This window comes from Camellia sinensis, unplaced genomic scaffold (assembly GCF_055761805.1).
Source record: "Camellia sinensis isolate YWXY unplaced genomic scaffold, ASM5576180v1 Unanchor4, whole genome shotgun sequence".
In the NCBI taxonomy this organism is placed as follows: domain Eukaryota; kingdom Viridiplantae; phylum Streptophyta; class Magnoliopsida; order Ericales; family Theaceae; genus Camellia; species Camellia sinensis.
In genome coordinates this window covers 12,566,618-12,584,222 of record NW_028129277.1, presented here as the reverse complement: position 1 = coordinate 12,584,222, position 17,605 = coordinate 12,566,618, and the positions used below count along the sequence as shown (strand labels likewise).

General features: G+C 38.7%; 1 protein-coding gene across 1 annotated transcript; it reads left to right on the top strand.

Moving 5' to 3' along the window:
* Nucleotides 1-4,106: 4,106 nt before the first annotated feature.
* LOC114286363 (small RNA degrading nuclease 1) lies at nt 4,107-17,519 on the top strand. Its single transcript, XM_082912683.1, is given in 9 exon segments — nt 4,107-4,271; nt 4,475-4,591; nt 4,756-4,826; nt 5,809-5,911; nt 14,716-14,850; nt 14,929-15,036; nt 16,276-16,380; nt 16,730-16,989; nt 16,991-17,519. Coding segments are annotated over 9 exon segments (1,116 nt in total). The 5' UTR covers nt 4,107-4,145; the 3' UTR covers nt 17,082-17,519.
* Nucleotides 17,520-17,605: the final 86 nt, after the last annotated feature.

Genomic DNA, 17,605 nt, shown 5'->3' with positions numbered 1-17,605 from the left:
AAATTCACCAGATGGATGTAAAGACAGCTTTCTTAAATGGAGATTTGAATGAAGAAATCTACATGGAGCAACCTAAAGGATTTTCAGCTCCAGGGCAAAGCAGGAAAGTTTGTAAACTTGTCAAATCTTTGTATGGTTTGAAGCAAGCGCCTAAACAATGGCATGAGAAGTTTGACAACGCAATGTTGTCAAATGGGTTTAGAATCAACGAATGTGACAAGTGTGTTTATGTCAAAGACACTGACAGAGGTTATGTCATTTTGTGTCTATATGTTGATGATATGCTCATTATAGGTAGTAACGATGAAATGATCAAAACTACCAAGAAGTTGTTAAACTCTAAGTTTGACATGAACGATATGGGCATTGCAGATGTTATTCTAGGAATTAAGATTACCAGAATCTCTGATGGAATTGTACTATCTCAGTCTCATTATGTTGATAAGATACTTGAGAAAGTTTAGTGGATCAGATACGAGTGTGTCATCGACACCTGTAGACTTAAGTCTACATTTTACCAAGAATAATAATGAAAGTGTCTCACAGTTAGAATATTCTCGGGTAATTGGAAGTTTAATGTATCTGATGAGTTGTACTAGGCTGGATATAGCTTACTCGGTTAGCAGGCTTAGTAAATACACAAGTAATCCCGATGCTTCTCATTGGAAGGGTATTGTGCGTGTTAAGGTATTTACGCTACACTCGGGATTGTGGGCTGCATTATACTCGATATCCAGCGGTGCTTGAAGGCTATAGTGACGCAAATTGGATATCAGATATAAAGGACTCAAAGTCCACTAGTGGATATGTGTTCACTCTTGGTGGAGCAGCGGTGTCTTGGAAATCTTCCAAACAAACGTGTATATCTAGATCAACGATGGAATCAGAGTTTATTGCTTTGGATAAAGCAATGGAAGAAGCTGAATGGCTTTGCCATTTCCTTGAAGATATTCCAAGTTGGTCCAAACCTGTGCCTGCTATTTGTATTCATTGTGATAGTCAATCTGCAATTGGTAGGGCACAAAGTAATATGTATAATGGAAAGTCTAGACATATCCGTCATAGACATAATTCCATACGACAACTACTCTCGAATGGAGTTGTCTCTATAGACTATGTAAAGTCTAAGGACAACATTGCGGATCCGCTAACCAAAGGGTTAAATCGAGTATTAGTCGAAACGTCGTCAAAAGGAATGGGGTTGAGGCCTTTGGAAGTTACCGGAATGGAAACCCAACCTAGTTGACTGGAGATCCCAAGATCTAGGTTCAATGGGACAACCTAATTGCGTGTAACGGTGGTATGTCACTGAGGAGGTTAAACCTCCAGCCATTCCTTCTATCAGTGATACCTGCAACTGTAGAGGTTAAGCTGAGCTTTTAATGACTCTAGTGTGTTAAGCTATTGAGCTGAGTATAGCAGGATACTCAAGTAGAGTCACCTATGTGAGTGTGAAGTGGGGCCGCTTCTAGAAGAATTGGGAGGCCAAGATTCTTTGAAACCACTCGCTAAACCAGGCTAGTGTCCAGGGCCACACAGGGCACACCAGTGAGAACAGAATAGTGGTAGGAGTAATTCCCGTGTGAGATCTATTGTCTCAGTTTACATAAACGGCAGAGCAGTTCAAGATGTCATATTCACTGATCAGCCAGTAAACTCGATAGGTTTTCACTGGGAGAGGTTCAAAGCCAAAAGCTACCTTCTCTGATGTCAGGGTTAGTCCATTGTACTCTCTCTCCGAGTCATTATTGTTGAACGGTGTTCGTTTATTGAGTCATTCGGTCAATTTTTATTCATGTGGGGGATTGTTGGAAAAAATGGTTTTTTGGTGACTTTAATTAAATATTAAAGTGGGTCCCAACCATCTATTGTGTTGGGTCCAAGTGGGTCTAGATACTTTGCATTGAGATCTTTACACCACAGATAGAATGGCCAAAAACCATTGAGATTTGAATGAGAAATTACCTCATGAAGTTAGCTTCATGGAAAAAAGGTAATGAAGTTTGTAACTCCTGCATTTATTACAGAGTTTAATAGAGCATTAATGGGGTTTGTAACTCCTGCATTAATGGGGTTTGTAACTCCCGCCTTTATTGCAAAGGTTAATGGTGCATTATGAACAGCCATAAAAGTTGGAGGCTCTTCCTCTCTCCCCTATACATGTATAAATTGAGACCCTCCTGTCAAGTCTCAAACACAGAAATTTTTACTTCCATTTCACAAGTCAGTTTGCCAAAAAGTTCCTACATTGAGAGAGTGCTGCCACTGTTTTGTTTGCTAAGCTAGACAGAGAGTGCTTCTGCCGTAGCTGGTTTTGACCGTCGTATCCTGGGAGACAGACACCGGGATTCCTCAAGCACTTGACCAGTGAGGCGGCGAAATCTGTTTTAAGAAAACTGCTTCCGTGCAGGCTTCGGTTTCGTCTCTTTACCCTTTTATTGTTTTGTGTATTTCTGTTGAAATTTAGTTGTAATTATTAGCATGTGTTCTTAGTATATATATAATTTGATTTCTTCATAAATTTATTTATTTAATTTCAAAATTTGAACAACAAAGAGAAACCAAATATGTTTAGCAATGGCAGCCCTATTCCAAACCTCCATAGACTTAAGACCCAAACAACCCTCATTTTTAGGAGAACACACTTTATCCCAAGACACCTTCGCACCATGTTTCTTAAGCTCACTACCCGACCAAAGGAAAGCCCGGAAGAGACCCTCAATAGCTTTCACAACCTTTTTAGGGAGGATGAACAAAGAGGACCAATAAACCTGCATGGAAAAGAGGACAGATTGGATCAACTGCAACCTCCCAGCATATGACAGACATCTATTAGTCCAGCTCTTAATTCTCTTAATTCTCTCAACAAGTTGTTGACAATCAGAAGTTTTAAGCTTAGTAGACATATATTCACCAACATCTACAATGACTATATGATATCCATAAAAATAACTCAAAAATTCATGAGTAATCCACAAAAGTAGAAGTAAAATCTCACAAATAGTCAAATAGATAAAAGTCTCAATCAACACAATTAGCTAAATTAGTATCCAAAACCAGTATGACTTCCAATAATAAAAAGTAAAAACCCAAAAAAAAACTAACACAAAAAATTAACTCATAATTGACTCCAAGAACTTGTACACTAGCACCTTCAAACGGGTTAGACATATCAAATTCAAGTTATGTAGGTTTGACACTAACCCAATTTGTTTTTTTTTTTTTTTTTTTTTTTTTTGGGTGTGTAAGCTATTGTATTGTGTCACTTTTGAGGTTCATGTTTCATGAGTAATCCACAAAAGTAGAAGTTGAAATAATCTCACAAATAGTCAAATAGATAAAAAGTCTCAATCAACACAATTAGCCAAATCAGTATTCCAAACCAGTATGACTTTCAATAATAAAAAGCAAAATCATAAAAAAAAACTAACACAAAAAACTAACTCATAACTGACTCCAAGAACTGCTACAGTAGCACCTTCAAACGGATTAGACATGTCAAATTTGAGTTATGTAGGTTTGACACTAACCCAATTTGCTTTTATTTTTTGGGTGTGCACGCTATCGTATTGTGTCACTTTTGAGGTTCATGTTGTTAACTAGTCAACCCTAACTGGCCAACTTTGTATCTGGTTCATGTAGTGTCAAAAAATCCAACCTGAGTTTTTTTCATGTCCAACATAAATTTTGTGCAAAGTGAAAACATATGTCCAAGTAAGTTCATTTGTTGCAAACCAACAAATAAGAGGTGCCCTATTTGCTTGTATTTAATGGAATTTAAGTTCTTTCTAATATTGTTAATTGACGGTTTCTACTCTCGGGTCTCGTTTGAGAACATACTAGTTTAGTAATTTTTGGGTTTTTTTATTAAAATATGAGATAAAAAAATTAGTATGTTTGGAATGACTTTTTAATTTGTTACGAAAAGATGTACAAAAAATAGAGAAATAATAAAATCTTTGACTTTTTAATATAATTTATTGACTTTTTAATTTTTTTAGTGACTTTTAAGTAAAACAGTGAATTACCAAATGAGGCTAGTAAACAATGAAGGTTTCTTTTAGTTTTTTGATTTCCTTTATGACTGATTTTTTTATGGTAATTGATTTGTGTTGTCTTCTTCTTAACTTTGAGGATGGTTGAGAATGAAGCTCAGTACAAACCAGATAAAGAAATTTCCAAAAATGCTTGCCGTTGATTGTGAGATGGTTCTCTGTGAAGATGGCACTGAAGCTCTGGTGAGGGTTTGTGCTATTGGGCGCAATCTACAGGTACTATTTGAGTTTGTTTTCAAATTTTTGTGCAGCATGACTTCGTAATACCTCCCTCTCACCTCACGCATAGAAACATAGGTGCAAAAGAATTACCTATGTTGCAACTAGTTTGACCATTTTAGACATCTCAGAGGTCTCAATTGAACAATTTTCTTCACTTCCCAAGTTGATGTTGTGTTTTGGAATTTGGAGTTTTTCAGGTCAAACTTAACGAACTTGTAAATCCGAGTAAAGCAGTTGCAAACTATAGGAGTGAAATTACTAAGCTTAGTGCAGAAGATTTAGATGGAGTTACTTGTTCATTGGCTAATGTACAGGTAATATGTGGTTAGTTTTGAAGTAAATTGCAAACAGCACAGCCAAAAATATAATTAGGTAAAAGTTTAATATATAAATAACTAAAATCATCTGAAATATAAAATAACTAAATGAATAAAAGTTAGTTGGCATTTGAATGTCTTTCTCTCTGGTGAATTTATAGGAATCAATGATGAAGCTTTTATGGGATGGAAAAACAATATTAATTGGCCACAGTTTGAACAATGATCTAAAAGGTGAGCTAAGTTGTATGATTAAATATTAATTTTCCTTATAAATATTTCTATTTGCATGACAGTTGAAATAAGTATTATTCTTCGTTAATATAGTTATCCCATGTATTTGTTTGCCATTTGGCTACTAGCTGTCAGCTGATTTTAATTTCTTACATCTGTTTTTGGAATTGCACATTTGTGATTTGAATCATATGATTCAATACAGTTCAGGAGGTGATCGATAAAAACAGGTTGCATGAATCGTAAATCTCGATGAATCGTAGAACTAAATTACTGAATAGATCAATTCATTGAATTCGATTTTTGGCCCCCTTTTGTTTTGGTTTTTTTGCTGGAAAAGGGTTCGAAACAATCTTTTTAAGGTCTTTAGGGTTATTATATTCCATCCTTTGTCTCTCCCTCCCTCCCTCTCTCAAAGACTCAAATCCTAGGGAAGAAAAACTCTTTTTTCTCTCTCTACTATAATCTATGCTTACATATTTAACTTTATTCAATTTTTTGCACTTACGAAAGGAATATTTTGAAGGCGTTAATTGAGTATTTTTACAAAGTTTGAAGATTTGGGAAATTGAGTTATTGTTGCTGCGAAATTTAGAGTATGGGTTTGTTTACTTTGTTTATTAAAAATAATTGATGAAAAATGTATAAAAGGGAAAAGAAAAGGTTGTGATCTTACATGGGACCATTGTACCAATGATCCCACTTCCCGTCATAGAAGCGCCTTACCTATTAGAGCCTTTTTCATTGATTTATGTCTAAAATTTTCATATATATAATATATTTTTAATATCTAATGCAATAGGTATATTTTTCTATGTAAATTAGAAATTATGACCAAATATTTATGATTCACGACTTGATTTGACTCACAATTCTGAAAAAGACAATTTCGATTTACTATTTGACAACTATTCTTACACCAAGTTTGTGCTATTTACTACCGATAGCTTTGAATAATATTTTCTCGATTTTTTACTTACGGCTCTAAAGTTAGATCATGGAAGAGTGATTTACACCTCTTTGATCTTCAAACACGGGGATGAGGCTAATTTCAGAAGACCTTCTTTGAATGACCTGTGCAAGGCAAGTTGTTAATCATGCACACATGCATGTCTCTTTGTGCATGTGGTATTGATGTCATATTTGTTTTTATTTTACAAACTTGTCAAACCTATCATTTACATCTGGCCAGTCTTTCTCTCTCTCTGCACATGCCTCTTACAAATGTACTGTGGCAATTGTTTTTTGCAACCTATTTAAGTAACAAATTCCTTGAATAATTTTCTAGGCATTGTTAAAGTCCAATATTCTTTTTGTATTTTTATTCATAATTCCATTTTTTTTTTTTTTTTTTTTGGATTTGTCATTTTTTTGCCTGGATGGGTTGGTCTCTTCAGAACAACAGTGGACTATTCTCTATATTTCCTTGTTTACTATCTCATTGGTTCATCATTACATTAGTGTTCCTAGATGTTGCAATTTCTGCATGCCCTTAGTTGGCTAGTAGCTATGTAGATCAGTATGCAAAATCAATTAATGTTACATGTTTATGGTGTGTGAAGAATTTTAAGCAACTCCAAAGGTTGCTAAGTGGCAATGTTTCAATAGAGAGAAGAAAGAAGATGGCAACCAGTGGGCGTCCATGGGGATTGGGCAAAGAGTACGAGGGGCAGTCCAGTAAGCTTGGACTTGGAGGATGGCAACCAGTGGTCCGCAGACATGGAGGTCGAGGAGGTGGGGCGAAGAGGGAGAATAATATGTACTCTGTATTTGTAGACAACATACCAGTATCTATGGGGGCACAAGGGCTATTTAAGATCTTCTCAAACTATGGAGTTGTGCTGGATTTGTATATTCCAAACAAGAAAAGAAGATCTGCAGTTATGAAGCACCGACACGTCCCTAGGCCTCACGTACGAGTGTCGGACACGTGTCGGACACGGACACGCGTCGGACACGCGTCGGACACGGACACGCGTCGGACACGCGTCGGACACGCAGTAGACACGTGTCCGACACTCTCTCTAACGTATCCCCTTTTTTTTTTGAAATTTTCCAGTCGGACACGCCATGGACACGCCGGGATACTCTCCAGACACGCGTGAGTGGATCGAAGAAGCCCTAACTGTTGCAGAGGAGACAGAGGAAGAGCGAAGGAGATCGATGGAGACAAAGAAAGAGGGAAACCCTAACTGTTGCAGAGAAAGAGAGAAAGAGATCGAAGGAGACAGAGAGAGAGAAAGAGATCGAGGGAGGAGATGAGACAGAGAAAGAGGGAAAGAGAGAAGGAGATTGAGGGAGAAAGAAGCCTAACCTGTCAATCGAAGAAGCTGAGGTGATATTCTCCTTCTTCTTCTCTTCGTCTTCCTCCCTTTCGTCTCTGCTCTTCTTCTCCTCCCTTTCGTCTCTGCTTTTCTGACTTTTTCTGGCTCTCGTCTTTGCTGATCAGTGATCACTCTCTCTCTGTCCTTTTTTTTTTTTTTCTATTTTCTCTTCCCTCTTATTACCATGTCTGTCTCTCCCCCTTTATTCTTTTTTTTCTTTTTTATGTCTTTCTTTTGTAAATAAATACTAATATAAATAAATACAAATAATATATTTATTTTTTAATTTTACATATAATAAATAAAATAAATAAATAAAATTAGTATATATTTTTTAATTTTACATATAATATATAAAAAATATATATATATTAAACGTGTCCCCAGCGTGTCGTGTCCCTTATTTTTAAAAAATTTGCATTTTTGCGTGTCCGTGTCGTGTCCGTGTCGTGTCGCGTGTCCGTGTCTGTGCTACATAGATCTACAGGATCTCGATTCGGATTTATCAGGTATGATTGTCCGGTAACAGTGGATATGGCTCTGCAAAAAGCAAATGGACTTTGGTGTGACGATAAAGCACTAAAAGTTAAAATGGCTGAGTATCGGAAGGAATATGATAAAAGGGCAAGAAAGGCACTTCCAGTGCAACAGTGGAGAAAAAGGGAACGTAATCAATCTGCAAATGTCGCCTATCAAAGGAATAAGTCCTATGCTGATGTGGTCAGAGACAGGGTTCTTCAATCCAGTTCAGTCCACACTGTAAAGGTTCAGAGAGGAAGGAAAGGATGGCTGTTTGAAAGTGCAGTAGCAAGGGTAAAAATTCATCTCTCGGCTGCTGATCTAAAGGATGAAATATGCAGACATGGGTATGGTGATATCAAAGTTCGAATAGGAGGTGGTAGGCAAATAATCCTATCCTTTCAATCAGTGGAAACTATGAGGGAGAATTTATTGCTAATGAAGGAATGGCTTAATGATTGGTGTGATTCGGTAGAGGAGTGGGAAGAAGGCATGGTCTTTGAACAGGTGAGGCAGGTGTGGATCAGTTGCTATGGGGTGCCATTGATCCTGTGGAATAATAACACTTTTTGTAACATTGGTCGAGAATGGGGTGAAGTTCTTGAAATGGATGAGGACACAATTAATCTGTCAACTTTCCACTGTGGGAAAGTAAAGATAGAGACATGATGTATGGACACCATTAATCACACAATCAACCTGGAGTGTAATGGTGTATTTTATCCAGTAAGGATTTGTGAGGAACAAACCATAGTTTCAAAAATAGTGAAAGAACAGTGCATCTGTCAATCCTTTATGAGGAATGATGAAGTTAGTTCCAGCTTTGAGGAAGTAGAAAACACTGTTGTAGATAGAGGTAGCAGACAGGAGGAAGAAGATGATGATGTGGCAGTACATGTAGGTGATGAGGTGGCTAAGGGTTGTGTAGTGGCAGAAGGGGATAGGCAGATACCCCATGTTTGCAGTAATGACATGGATGAGGAAGCTAGATTGAGGGAGCTCTCGGTGGTGGAGGAGTCAGAATTGATGATGGGTGGTTCAGAGGAAGGCGCTGCACGTGAGGATGGTTCTGTCAGGAGGCTCTGTCTAGGGGAGCCAGAGGGAGGTGGCGCATGCAAGGAGGATAGCTGTAGAGGTGATGATGAGGTTTTCAAATATGGTTTTATAAAAAGTTTAAATGGGTCTGTTGGGCTACAGTAGGGGATTAATTTAGAGGTGGATTTAAATAGGGTCCACTTGGAGTCAAGCAAGGAGGGGTCAGCCCAATGGGCTGAAAACTCAAGTAATTGGGCTAATCATAGCCTTCACTCTATTACTAAACAGGTTAAGAGGGTGGAGCAGCCCAAAGCATTGCAAAATAAGGTGAACTCTGCCCCTATCCGTAGGAATAAGCTAAAGGAGATAGGAGAAGCAAGCAGAAGACAGAAAACTCTGAGGCAGTGGAAGCACAAAGAGGGAAAGAGATTTCTAAAGTCTACAATGAATTTACGAAAAGGGGCAGTTTTCAGATCTGCAGTAGCTGCTCTTTCACTATCCATGGTCAGCAAGTCTAGTAGAGGATGTCTATGGATATCAAAGGCAGAAGCATCAATTCAAATTGTAAAAGTCTTGGGGGTAGACTGTGATGGAAAGGAGGGGGAGGTGATGAGTAAGCTAGAGGAATTGGAGGCCACAGATAAAAGAAAAGAGGTGAGAAGGGGAGGTGAAGAAAATTGAGCAGTGAGGCTCTAGGAGTTTTGAGGGGTAAACCATTTTTGTTATGAAGATACAATCATGGAATGTAGTTTGGCAAAGAGGCAAATTAGCTTAGTGATGATACAAGAAACAAAGAGATCAAGCATCACAACCGAAGTAGTAAAATCCATCTGGCATGAAGACCATTTTGAGTATATGGCAGTAGATGCGGAAGGCAAAGCAGGTGGGTTGCTCTTTGTATGGAATCCAACGGTGTTTCAAGTACATGAGTGCTGTGGCAACCGGAATTTCATCCCAATGTCAGGTACTTTGTTTTCCTCGTTTAATTGTGTGATTGTTAATGTCTATGGTCCAACAGATGTGGCCAAAAGGCAAGAAGTTTGGGCAAATTTTGCTCGCTTGAAGGCTTCTTTCTTGGGGCCATGGTGTATAGGGGTGATTTCAACGAAATAAGGAATACTGACAAACGAATTGGGTGCTCTAGAAGAGACCGAGGAATGAGGGCCTTTAACTCTATGGTAGAACAGCTAGAATTGATTGACCTACCAATGCTTGGGAGGAAATTTACCTGGTGCAATTCACAAACACGTGAGAAATGGAGTAGAATTGACAGATTTCTCCTTAATTATGAGTGGCTCCAGAATTTCAATTTTAAGTTATGGGGTCTACCTAGGTTGGTATCTAATCATTGTCCTATAATATTGATGGAGGATGATAGGGATTGGGGTCCTAGACCGTTTAGATTTCTGAATGCTTGGTCCAGCCATCCAAATTTTGTCGCTTTAGTGAAGCAAACATGGTCAGAATCTCAAGTGGAAGGGTGGGCTGGTTTATAGATGTCTCATGAAGTTCAAAGCCTTGAAACAAAAATTGAAAGTATGGAACACTGCTATGTTTGGTAAGGTTGATTCTTAGCTTAAGGTAGCTGAGGAGAAAGCCCATGCCATTGAATTAATTGCAGAAGAAAGAGCTTTTCTAGGCAATGAACAAGCTAGAAGTCAGGAATTAATGGGTGAAATCTGGAGGTTAAACAAACTGCTGGAACGGATCTGGTTGCAAAAGTCTAGAATCAAGTGGGCCACACAAGGGGATAGAAATACAAGGGCCTTGTTTGGTTTGTGTTTCTCAAAAAATTTTGAGAAAAATCTCTAGAAATAAGTTTTCAAAAGTAATCAAACCAAACAAATTTTTCCAAAAAAATTTTCCAAAACTTGTTTGGTTTACAAATTTTCCAAACAAATCTCTCTCTTATACACATCAAATCAATCATTTTTTTCAAAACTCTCTCTCAAAATAATTTTTCAAAACATCTTTTGAAAAAAAACCAAACCAAACAAATTTTCGTACTTTTTATCTCAAAACATGTTTCTCAAATACAAACCAAACAAGGCCAAGGTATTTTCATATAATGGCATGTAGCAGAAACAGCAGAAACTCTTTGTGCTCTATTCAGGTGAATTGCTCAATGGTGGAGGAGCCTCTGGCAGTCAGGCATGAGGTGAAGAAGCACTTCAGGAACCATTTTTCTGAATATTGGGCTGTTAGGCTTAAACTGACTGGCCAATTTAAAAGCATAGGAGGTAGTCAAGCAATGGATCTGTTGGAAGCAGAGTTTACTGAGGAGGAAGTGAGGTATGTTATTAAGAGTTGTGCAGGCAACAAAGCACCTGGGCTTGATGGTTTTAATTTGAATTTCTTTAAGAAATGTTGGGGAATAGTCAAACATGAGGTAATGCATTTCTTTGGTGAGTTCCATCAGAATGCCAATCTGGTTAGCAGTTTAAATAGCTCGTTCATTGCGCTAATACCCAAAGTGGAGAGCCCATCAAGCTTGAATGACTATAGGCCCATTAGTCTTGTTGGCTCCCTGTACAAAATTTTGGCTGAAGTCTTGGCAAATAGGATGAAGCAAGTAATGCCAAGGATTATTAGTGAGACTCAATCAGCATTTGTAGGAGGAAGGAACATTCTGGATGGGATCCTTATTGCTAATGAGTTAGTGGATGGGTGGAGAAAATCGAATAAGAAAGGTTTGGTGTTGAAACTAGACTTTGAGAAGGCTTATGATTCCGTTAACTGGGATTTCTTGTTCAATATGTGCTCTAATTTCGGATTTGGGGAAAGATGGGTGAAATGGATGAAAACTTGTGTAACCTCCACAAAAGTGTTAGTTCTAGTGAATGGCTCACCTACCAAGGAGTTTTGTCCACAGCGAGGGCTTCGACAAGGTGATCCATTGTCCCCTTTTCTTTTCAATATAGTTGCCGAGGGTTTGAATATCTTGTTTGACAGAGCCAAGGAAATTGGTCTAATCAAAGGTGTTGTCATTGGTAATCATGGGGTTAAGTAACGCATCTGCAATTCGCTGATGATACAATATTGTTCTGTGAAGCTGAATCGGTGGAAGTGGTGACTATTAAAAGAATACTCCGGTGTTTTGCACTAATATCAGGGCTGAAAATTAACTGTAATAAGAGTGTGATCGCTGGTATTGGCGTGGATGAAGAGTTGATGCAAGCTTTTGCTTCTTGATTAAATTGTACATACCAAAATCTGCCTCTAAAGTACCTTGGTCTACCTCTCGGAGCTAATCCTGGCAGGAAGAGTACTTGGAAGCCAGTCTTGGATATAGATTCAAAAAGAAATTGCCTACATGGAAGACAAGGTTGCTTTCGTTTGCGGGGAGGCTGACTTTAATTAAGTCAGTTCTAAGTAATTTACCCCTTTACTAGTTGTCATTGTTCAAAATACCAGTGGGAGTGGCAAAAGAAATAGACAGAATCCAAGCAAATTTCTTATGGGGGGGATCCGATCTTAGAAGGAAAGTGCATATGGTTAGTTGGGAAGTCATTACTAGGAGCAAGAATTTGGGTGGATTGGGTATTAGAAGGTCCACAGATATGAATATTTGCCTACTGCTGAAATGGTGGTGGAGGTTTGGGGTAGAACACAAGACTCTGTGGAAGGATGTTATCTGTTCAAAATATGGTATGGGGGGTGGTAACTGGCTACCGTACATGGCAGGAAATTTTAGAGCTTCAAAAATTTGGTCTGATATAATTTGTGCAGTTAGAACTCAGCCTGAGGTGTACAACTACTATCTTGAAAACACTGTAATCTAGTTGGGGAATGGTAGGAGAGCTCAATTCTGGTCAGATAAATGGCTGGGCGAGGTGTCTTAAGACTGAATTTCCCAGATTATTTTCTCTGTCCACTAATAAGTATGAAACAATTTCTGATTTTAATAACAGAGGAGGCGAGACTCAGGAGTGGAGTTTGGAATTTAGGGGGCCTCTGCTGGCGTGGGAGGAGGAGGAGGTAGGTAGGTTATATACCTTCTTAAGGTCTGCACCAGCCATTAGAGCCACCAGATTAGATGTTTGGCTGTGGAAGGCTGATCCATCTAGGGTGTTCTTGGTCGCATCAGTGTATAAAAGCTGTGAAGTACTCTTGGGACCTGTTAGGACAATGGCAATGGAAGTTTGGAACAATTGTGCTCCACCCAAAGTAAAATTCTTTGGGTGGTTGGCTTGGAGAGACAGGGTGAAAACAGCAAGTTTCTTGCAGAGAATAGGGATATTAGAAGTGAATGCAAATGTGGGATGTGTCTTCTGTCAAGTTGAGGAGGAAACAGCTCAACATATCTTGCTATGTTGCCCTTTTGTTTGGCTGTTGCGGTCTCATATTATGAAATGGTGGGGTGTGCAGTGGGTTATACCCAACTCTGTGGAAGGGTTGCTGCAGTGGTGGTCTTTTTGTTGGATGAAAAAGAAGGAGCAGCCGATATGGAAAGTCATACCTCTGGCTGTCTGTTGGTCTACGTGGAAGCATAGAAATGAATGCGTCTTTAATGGTTCTCGGCCAAATCTGGAAGATTTATGTGAGATTGTCAAAGCTAGAATAGCTTTGTGGGTTAAGGCATCCCCAGCCAAAGTGGATTTTTCTATTAATGATGTAGTCTTTAACTTGCAGCAGGTCCAGTTCTGTACTAGGAATGGGAGTTGATTCTGCAGCAGTTATCTGTGCTGGTCTGCTGGTGTAGTTTATTGGCTGCAAGTAATCTGCTGGTGTAGTTTATTGAGTTTAGTTCTCTGGGTGTTCCTGCTGCAGTGTGTCTCTGCCTGGTTAGTTTGGGCGCTGTTTTGTGCTAGTTTTGTATAGGAAGAGGGCTGCAAGTCTTGGTGATTGATTTGGTGGACTGCTATGGTGGTTCCCATAGTGCTAGTTGATGAGGAGTGTTTTTGGTACATTAGTCCATAACTGGTATGATGGTGCTGGTCTGAATTTGCTGATAGGTCTGTGTTTTGGATTCTGATGTCTTGTTTCCTCATCAGTGGATTGCTAATCTGTCATGTTGACTGCCATGGTGATGTTGGGTTGTTATGTTGGGCTACTTTGTTGGGCTGGTATATGGTCATGGTCTGAATTGTTATAGCAACTGCTAGATTGTGCTCTTGTTGTAGGGAAGGCTATCTGTTCTGTGCCTTCTATGCTCATATGTTGATTGCTGAACTGATAAGGTGATTGCCAAGGTGGCTGCCAGTCTAAAACTGATCTGCTTTGTGCTTGCTGTGCTAAAACTGATCTGGAGGTCTGGATAAAATCTGATGGTTTGCATCAGAGGAGTGGTTAGGTGTATTGTTTGTCTTCACTTGCTGGTTTTGCTTGTTGGTTCTGTTTTTGATTGATTGGCAGTGTTTGTTAGGCGAAGTCCAGGCCAACAGAGGTTTAATGCTTGTTTGTCATGTGTGTTTGTGTATTGGAAAACAATGGTGCGCATCATAATGGAGGAGACATTGAGTATGATGGTGTTTGCAGTTGTGCTCATGTCTGCCTAGATGAAGTTTGATGTTGGGCTCAGGGGTGCAGTACTCAGTTTTAGCTATAGAGCTTAACTCAGATGAAGGTGCTGCAGTTGTGCTGTTGCAGCCCAGCTGCTGCAGTTGTGCTGGCTTGAATACTGAGGTCTTATTTTGCCTTACATGCCTGGGATTGCTATGCTCTTAGGTGCTAGCAATGGTAGGATGGCTGTGTTGGTTAGTTTGGGTTGGTCTGTCTCAAAGGAGTGTCTGAGTTTTGCTGTGTTGGTTGGTTGGTTGGTTTGTCTTTTCATTGGTCTCTCACCAACTCTGTGGGTGCTAGCAAATGATAGGATGAGCTTTTTGGTGCCAACCTAGTTGGGATGATTTAGCTCATTGTGATGCTATTGCACTTCCTTTTTTCTTCATTGATGTAATTTGCCTTGTACTTTGTACTTGTTTATTCCATCAATAAAGTTTCTTTTTTGCTGAGAAAAAAAAAATGTAGATCAGTATGCATAGTTGAATTGTTCTGTCAATTGTTTCACAGGCTGTGTTGGGATATGAAGTCAGGAAGGAGGGTGCTCCCCACAATTGTCTAGATGATACAACTGCTGCAATGAAACTAGTTCTGGCCAAGATAGAGTCTGGATTTGACAATGCTATACCGCTGGTTCGTGAGGGTGTAAGTTTCGAAATTTAAGTCCTGCTTGCTTCTAAATGAATATAAGAATGTCAATTCATTGGATCTTTGACCTTGTAGGTGCCTGAGATCAAAAAGTCAAAGCTACTTCTCCACAGGATACCAGTCAATGTGCCCGATGAAGAATTACATAAAATTATTCCTGGAGACTTTACAATTGAGATCAGGGTCAGAATATCTATAACCGTTGTTTTAATTTATTGTTTGGATGAGCTTGATTAGTGGAACCCGGTAATACATATTCCATGCATGTTACCTTGCCCATATGTTGGGACTATTGTTTACGTTCCTGCAAAGACCTCAGTACTATGCATTAGAAATTGATCCTGGGATTAGGATATCTGTTGACTGGGAAATATTGTTGACCTATTGCGAGATTTTCATTGCAATGAACTGCACAATGATAGCATTGGGTCTGTCCTAAGGTTGTGTTGGCTAGGTGAATCAACCTTTCCTCATAATCGAGAAGTGGAATTAGCCCTTGGGCAACTTGAGAGATTCTGCTTATTTACCTTTCTGCATAAGCTGATTTAAGCAGAAGTTCCATGTATAAATTGGAGCAAACATGCAAGAATAATTTAAGCTAAAAGTTACCTGTTTTAAGCTGTACCAAACAGCTACATTGAACTACTTAAAGATTTTCATTTAATGTTTAGGGGTTTTGACAGTTTGCCCCCAAAAAGATGCTCAAAAGTGTAGTTGCCCCCCTAAAATAGTTATTTGAACAATTTGTTCTTTGAAAATGTTTAAAACTGCAATTGGCCCTCTAAAAGTTCCCTTAGTTAGGGGGACATTACTACAGTTGATTTAAATTTAGTGGCAATTTGCTTCAATTAATCATTTAGGGGGTCAATTGCACCTTGAACATTTTCCAGGGACAATTTGCTCAAATTGATCTTTTGTGAGACCAAATCACACTAGAGCATACAGTTGTTAAAAGCTCTTAATTTAATTTAATTTTTTTGCTGCATCATTATGTGAACTGACAAGAAATTGACAATGTAAGAATAATTCTCAAGGATGAGATCTTTCTTGCCCGAAGGGTGGCCCATATCCTACAAATATTTGAAAAAATAGATGGTGGGCCATCAACTTTTGCACTGACCATAACTTAACTTAGACGAACAATAATATTTGTTCTATACATCATGAAAGGTTTCATAAGGTAATTGCTTATGCAAAATGTGAATATTGAGCTTGAAGGGAAAGGTCAGTTTTGTTTTTGGATAAACATCCAATTAAGTGCTTTTAATGATGTTATGAACTTATGACAGCATAAGGTAATGTATGCAACACAATGACACACACACACACACACACACTCTCTCTCTCTCTCTCTCTTAATATATTGTAGGCTCTTTTTTTCCCTGTTCATTAAGGCTGATGTGGTGAATGATTTGATGGCAGCCCAACAAAAAGGCTGGAGGAAAGAAGTATTCTGCCTTTGCTAATTTTAAGAATCAAGAAAAGGCCAATCAAGCATTTGAAAATATCGATGGATACCGAGAAAAGGTATTTCCCGGATGAGAATTTCTCTATATCTTGCACAACTTCTACTATTTGGGAAAGGTGGCCCGTGTATGTAGCTATATGTATATCCTTACCTTCCCTTGACAGCAACAACTGAAGCTAACCCTAATGTAACATAGCTTTGCTAGTTCAGCGTTAGAACTTCATCTCATCTCTGACACAAAGGTATTCTTCTTTGTTTAGGTGTGAAAACCTAATACTCCTGTAACTAGTGCCTTTGGTCTGTAATTCATTAGTGCCATCTCTATACAACATTTTCCTGTGATTGTTATTGATAAACTATCTCATGCATAGGAATTAAATTTTGAATTTTGTTGATGCCTTGTGTTAGGACTCGTACGGACTACCACAGAAATGCGTTTCATTCCAATATGATTCCGGATCGATTGATAGCTTTTGTGTTCGTAAAATGACAAGTGAGGATTTTCTTGGCCAAGTTTCATCGAGGAAAAGATCATTCCAAGTTGAGGAGACCACCACAGGCGAGTCCAAGAAGTTGAAGTCATGTCAGGAAGCTGGAGAGCAGACTAAGGTAGGGTCAAACCTTTGTGATGGTCACTTGAAGGAGATTGAAAGACTGAAGCAAGAACTAAGACAGGGATGAGGAAATCTGTGACTTGAACAAGATCATAGTTGCTCTTACAAGGAAACAAGGACTTTTCTCTACAGTGTTGGATGCTTAAAAGAGTGCCTTTTAATTGTTGGCATTTTTGGTGGTTGGCAGGTGAGTTTGGCAGGAGAGTAACCCAGGGATGGTGATTATGACTCTGCTGCTGAATTTTTAATGAGATTCGGAGGGATAAAATGTAGTGGTTGTGCATTGGTGGCATGGCATCATTTTGGGTACGACTTTACTGCTTGTGTTTGGAATTTTTGGTGCTGATGGAACCAAAGGGTCTTTGCTACTAACACTCCGTGCCAAGAAGCACGTCATTAACTATTTCATATTTTTATTTTTTTTTATTTTTGGTTCTCTTCTCTATTTGTAATAAACTCTCTATTTGTTTGAACTATGGGGATTCCGTCTAGTATAGAATAGCAGTATGAACTGATAGTCCTGGTGTTCGGATGTACTGTTTAATTATTTTGATGATTATGGAAACTTCTAGAATTGTCTGGCAGCTTGTTCAAGTCATGGTTAATTGCCCATCGTTCTGCTTGTGTTTTAACAAATGGTTATGCGATAAGTCCAGTGGATAAATATTTG